This window comes from Ruditapes philippinarum, unplaced genomic scaffold, assembly GCF_026571515.1.
Source record: "Ruditapes philippinarum isolate M1 unplaced genomic scaffold, ASM2657151v2 ctg7235_1_1_1_1, whole genome shotgun sequence".
Lineage (NCBI taxonomy): Eukaryota > Metazoa > Mollusca > Bivalvia > Venerida > Veneridae > Ruditapes > Ruditapes philippinarum.
In genome coordinates, this window is record NW_026852531.1 from 18,017 (window position 1) to 24,478 (window position 6,462).

At 32.3% G+C, this 6,462-nt stretch overlaps 1 protein-coding gene across 1 annotated transcript; it reads right to left on the reverse strand.

Moving 5' to 3' along the window:
* Positions 1-4,304: 4,304 nt before the first annotated feature.
* Positions 4,305-5,984, reverse strand: LOC132716309 (uncharacterized). The gene has a single exon (XM_060699560.1). The coding sequence runs from the start codon at positions 5,982-5,984 to the stop codon at positions 4,305-4,307; it is 1,680 nt and encodes a 559-aa protein (XP_060555543.1).
* Positions 5,985-6,462: the final 478 nt, after the last annotated feature.

Sequence of the window (6,462 nt, forward strand, 5' to 3'; positions counted from 1 at the left end):
GTAAAAATTAGTAGTATCACAAATGATAATTGTTCTTTTATAGTTCTAGGGGATTTAAATAGCCGAGTTGGTCAGTTGAATGATTATGTCAATGATGATGAATTAGATATACATATTAGCTCCTTTCTACCTGATAATTATGTACCAGATCATGTTTTACCAAGAATGTCTCAAGATTTTGGGACAAACCAGAATGGAACATTGCTTTTAGACTTTTGTAAGCAATCTGGCCTCAGAATACTAAACGGTCGTATAGGAAAAGATGCAAATATAGGGAAATACACATTTATTGGTCCGCTCGGAAATAGTTTAGTTGATTATGTATTAGCAAGTGGAAATATTTTTAAATTGTGTGATTCCTTTGAAGTGCTAGATCCTAATATATTATCTGACCATTGTGTAGTAACATTTAGCCTTTCTGCAAAATTGCAAAATATAGATTTGTTAGATGAAAATGTTTGTAGCAATATAGAATATACGTATAAATGGAATACAGATAAGTTACATGATTATAAACGAAATCTGTCTGAGGATTTAGTGTTACAACAAATAAATAATCTTACATCTGAATTAAACGCTGTAGTAAATAGCAATGATGTTGACGAAAACATATCTTGTTTTTTAACTATAATTGACAGAGTTTGCTCCCCACTATTTAAGCATGTACCGAAAAACCCAGTAAACACTCCTGTTATAGATATGAAGCAAAAATGGTTTGACGATGAATGTGCGTCAAAACGAGACTTTTTCTATAAATGCCTAAATGTGTATCGAAATTGTAAAAGTGATAGTAATAAAGTAAATATGTGCAGAGCAAGGTCGCAGTATAAACACATGTTAAGGGAAAAGCGTTATAGATATAGACAATTTAATACAAATAAATTGATTAAAGCCAGGGTTGAAAATGCAAAGCAGTATTGGAAAATGTTGAAAGGGTTATCTGGTAATACCGTTAATTCAATGTCACCTTCAACTGAACATTTCGCCAGATATTTTAAAGGCATTAATAACCCGGAAAATACTTTTTACCAGGCAGATGAAGATATGTTATTTTTTAACGATAGATATTTAAATGGGGAACTTCTTTTTTCTGAATTAGACGCAGAGATAAGTAACTTAGAAATTGTAAAAGCAGTTAAACAGCTTAAGAACAGTGCTAGTGGAGGACCCGATCTATTACTCAATGAATTTTTTAAGCATGGTATAGACATATTACTACCGTATTTATTCCAATTATTTAATAAATGTTTAAATATGGGTTATTTTCCAAGTGCATGGAGCGACGGTTTTATTGTGCCAATTTTTAAAAGTGGTGACTTAAGGGAGCCAAGTAATTATAGAGGTATTACCCTATTAAGTGTGTTAGGTAAACTGTTCACTAGAATTTTGAATAACAGGTTGAATGCATGGGCCGAAAATTATAATGTTTATATAGAGGCGCAGGCCGGTTTTCGAAAAAATATGAGTACAGTAGATAATATTTTTGTTTTAAGCAGCCTTATATCTTATACGTTAAACAATAAAGAAAAACTTTTTTGTGCATTTGTTGATTTTCAAAAGGCCTTTGATTTTGTGGTAAGAGATATTTTGTGGTACAAACTTATTAAATTAGGAATAAGAGGGAACATTTTAAATGTGATTAAGTTAATGTATGAGTGTGTAAAATCACAAGTTAAAGTTTTTAACTCTTTAAGTGAAGTTTTTGAGTGTCATTTAGGGGTCCGTCAAGGTGAATGTCTATCACCTTTCCTATTTAGCATGTTTTTAAACGATATAGAAGATATATTTATAAATAAAGGTATAGAAGGCATTGAGATTGGTACCATGAAACTATGTTTACTATTGTATGCGGATGACATTGTATTATTTTCTCATTCTGCAGATGGCTTACAGAATTCATTAAATGTGTTACAAGAATATTGTTCTAAATGGAAGCTTACTGTCAATACTAAGAAAACAAAAATTATGATTTTTAGAAAAGCTGGACGTCTTCCTGAAAATTTAGTATTCACTTATAATGATGAAAATATAGAAATTGTTAGCAAGTTTAAATATCTGGGTGTTATATTTACGACAGGAGGTGTTTTTAATGAAATGGACAAAATGTTAGCAGGCCAAGCTTTGAAAGCAACTTTTCAACTTGATAAATATTTGTATAAGTTCACACCAATCACACCTAAACATATGTTAAATTTGTATGATAAATTAGTAACGCCTGTAATGAATTATTGTTCTGAAGTATGGGGATTTCACAAAGCTACTCATATAGAAAGAGCGCATCTTAGTTTTTGCAAAAGATTATTAGGTGATAAAATAAGTTGTCAAAATGCATTTGTTTATGGTGAAACCGGAAGAGTCTCTTATATTACTCATAGATATTTACATATAATACGGTACTGGTTAAAGTTATGTCAAAGTGATGATGTTAAATATGCAAAGAAAATGTACAATGTTTTAAAAAGTGATCTTGAATCCTATCCTAATCATATAGGTTGGGTATACAATGTAAAAAGGTTATTATCTAGATTAGGATTTTATGATGTTTGGTTAAACCAGGGAGTTGGTGATGTCAATATATTTTTGAATATTTTAAAGACACGATTGTACGATATATACAAACAGGACTGGAATGCAAGTTTACAGGAATCATCAAGAGCATTATTTTACAGAACAATTTCTAGTTTTAATTTTCAGAATTACTTAAATGTTTTAAATGTAGAAAAATATAGAAAGGCAATGTCTAGATTGAGAATGTCATCCCATAGGTTAGAAATTGAAACAGGTAGATGGAGAAAACCTATAAGCACACCAATTGAACAAAGAAAGTGTAAATTTTGCAATGTACTAGAGGATGAATTTCATTTTATTATTGAGTGTACACTTTACGCTGATCTCAGGCGTCAGTATATAAATAGAAATTACTGGGTTCATCCAAATTATATTAAATTTGTAGAGTTGATTAATACCACAAATGTAGTCGACATAAAGAAGTTAGCAGCTTATATTTACAATGCATTTGAAAAAAAGAACATTGCTGCTATCAACAATTTAGTTATATGTTTAAATGTTAAAAAAAGAAATGTACACATGTGGTATAATATTATACTAACTATGTTTACATGTTTTCTATAAATAGATGCTTTGTCTCTCCCTACATGCATGTTAGTATAGAAATGAAATGTAGAAATAAATCTGTCATTGATGTATGATTACCTACATGTATATCCAGTACAATATTGTTAACACCTATATAATTACATATTGTTTTCAACATTGAATGTTATATTGCTGCATGTACATGGGCCATAAATGGCTTACTACTTAATAAAAGATATATATATATATATATATATATATATATATATATATATATATATATATCAACTATCAATATCAATGATGTATATTTCAACTCTACAAAGCAAAACTTTTAAGTACCTTTACCATGAAATAGGATTTTAAATAATGCATGTACACATATTTTCTGTGTTGGTTGTCAAGATTAATAGTTCAAATAGTAATTTAAAGAAAACTATTTCAAACACACGGGGTGCAACAAGTAAGTTACGATTTTTTAGTTTGAATTTAAGATATATTTAATCATTTTTGATAGCTTTTGCAGCTTTTTTAATCATTTTTTCTTTTTTCACATTTTCCTTTTCTTTTTTAAGATTTTCTCTCGTAAGTTTTCGTTGCTTTTTCAGTTCCGCTTTCAGCTCTTTCTCCTCCTTTGCCTTTTTTATCTCCTAAAAGGCTTCATCGGATGATATTACAAAATACTGACCAATATGTTTTCTTTTTGTAGTTGCTGTTTTCTTTTTCTGCAGAGGGAGAGAAAATAAAGACGAAGATGTAGACTGCAATGGAGTTGTCATTACAGCGGTTGTTGTTTTCTCATAGTACATTTTCCATGTATAGAAAAGAGAATCATCGATATCTTTACCTGAAATATAGTTTCGAATGTGTACACTAATCGGTGTCTATTGTTTTTCATGAAAGAGTGGCTGCCATATTATTTAATTAATAATGTTCAATAAATTTATATTGATCGAAGCTATTTGATATGATATGTTATATGTAGACTAAGATATCATATACCTTATATAAGTTTATACATTTTTCTCACGCTGTTTGAATGATGTATATAACGTACGTTTTCTGAAAAAAAGTTATTACTTTTATATTTTATTTGTACTTTACTTGAAAAATGAAATGTATATGTAAATGAAATTAGGTTGAAGAAAAAAAAATATTTATGTACAAATATGTTAAGGATAATAAGGATATGTTTCCTGTTTTACAAATTAAAACAAACCTTGTTGAAATGCTTCTCTGTATTTCTTTTTCATATCGTCGGTAAGAGCTGACTCAATAACTCTCAGTGCCATATCTGTTGGACATTCAGATACACTGGATTCGTTGGATGAGACTGATTCTATTGCTTCATGTTCTGTAACCATAGTAAGATTCCCACTACTGTCAATTTTTGCTGGCAAATCTATAACCTGTGCACCGGATGATATAACATCAAAACTGAAAACAGTTGATTCTAGCTGCTGCGTATCCGACGATACATGATCGGGTAAAGGCAATGGAACAGGGACTTCACATGACGCTTCTACAACTACATTAGAATGTGGAGATGATGGGAGTGATGGTTGAGATACATTTGGATGAGGAACTTGAGGACCGACTGCCTGAGAGTCATCTTGGCTTGGTGTTGTATGATTGGAATTACATGCAGATGAGCAAGGATTTCTTGTTGTAGAGGGTGTTGTTAATTTATTTTCATCAACATACAAATCAGATGGCGTGTAAGCGATATTGGGAATTGCGCCTGGGTTATATGGACATATACCTGTAGAGACAAACCCACTTGAAATATTGTCGGCATTCATTGATTCATTCCATGATTTAGTGAACATTCGAAAGAACTGTGCGTGTCCTACAGATACACCAGTGTCAGACATAAAAGTTTGAATGTTGGTGTTCCATTTAGTTTTCAATGATTTGAACACAGTTCTATCAAAGGGCTGTGTCCAATGACTTGTCTTGCTTGGTAATTCCACTAATACGATGTTTTCCTTTCGCGCAATTTCAATGAACTCCATGTGATTATGTGAGGCATGGCCGTCGAATATCAGAAGCTGGGGCCTTTCATTCCCAATGTGTTCCAAAAATGTTGATTGAAACCATAAGCGGCCAATGCCTTCTTTGGTCCACCCTGTTTCGGAAACACTTAGATTTGTTCCTAAAGGCGCAAAGTCAATGTCATACCCCTTCATGACTCTTTCTGACTTTCCCGGAAGAATAACATGAGGGGGTATGCATTGACCTTTGGCGTTTCCGCATGCTATAATAGTAACAAGTTCTCTATTTAAAGAGACTTTAGATTGAACAGCACGGGCACCCTTTTTTGCAATGACCTTTGCCGGTTTATGGCTTAAAGAGAGACCTGTCTCATCCATGTTCCATATCCTTTCTGGATACTTTTCAAATTTATTTTCTTCCAAAACACCCTTCAATGCAGCAAAGTATTTACATATTCTTTCTCTGGTCATGGCTGCGTGCCTGCCAGAGGAAGTTGCTTCCGGTGCACGTAGTGAGAAATCAGCATGCCTCGATTTGAAACCACGCCACCACTTTTCTGAGGCGTCAGCAGTGTTAAAAGGAACCTTTGTTTCCTTTGCGTAGTTTCCTACAAATCTTAGGAAGTTAGATTTCGTAAATCCAATACCAAGATCAGCCCTTTTCATTGCATGCTCAATGAGATTCCTCTCCTCTTGATAGGTGAAAATTGTCTTTCTTCCCCATTTAGAGCCTTCTTGTACCTTTCCTGTGTACCTATCACTTAATGAAGATTTAGGTACACCATACTTTTTTGCGGCAGCTCTAAGTGACAGAGTCTTAGAATTTACATCAATAAGAGCTCTTGACATGGCATCATCCGAATACCTTTTTTTATCCAGTTTGTGTAAAGACATCTAAAAGAAAATGAGAAAAAGTATGAAGACAGGTAGAATGGTAAAGACAGAATATAGACTATTTATCTTGAGAAAAAAAAAGAAAACTAACAATTGCTATTTTTTTCAAACCTTTTATTCCCGTGAAAAATCATCATCCGTTATCACTAAACTTATTTCCCCCAAACGCTTGATTTCAGGTATATTTAGTACATCTTCTCTAGCAATCTTTCTTGCAAATAAAACGATACTTTTTATTCCCTCAAATTCGATGTCCCAGTTGACACTCAACACTTTATTTCTAACATTAATGTTAAATAGGACTAAATCTCTAAGGATGATATAGATGTCATTTATGAGTGGGTGGTCGAAATAGCATTCTTTCTCAAATAAATAGTCTATTTCTGTCAATGCTTTGTCAATGGTAAAACAGTTTCTTGATCCGACTTCTCGAAGCCATATCTGGTTAACAATATTCTTTGACATCCTGTTAATTAAA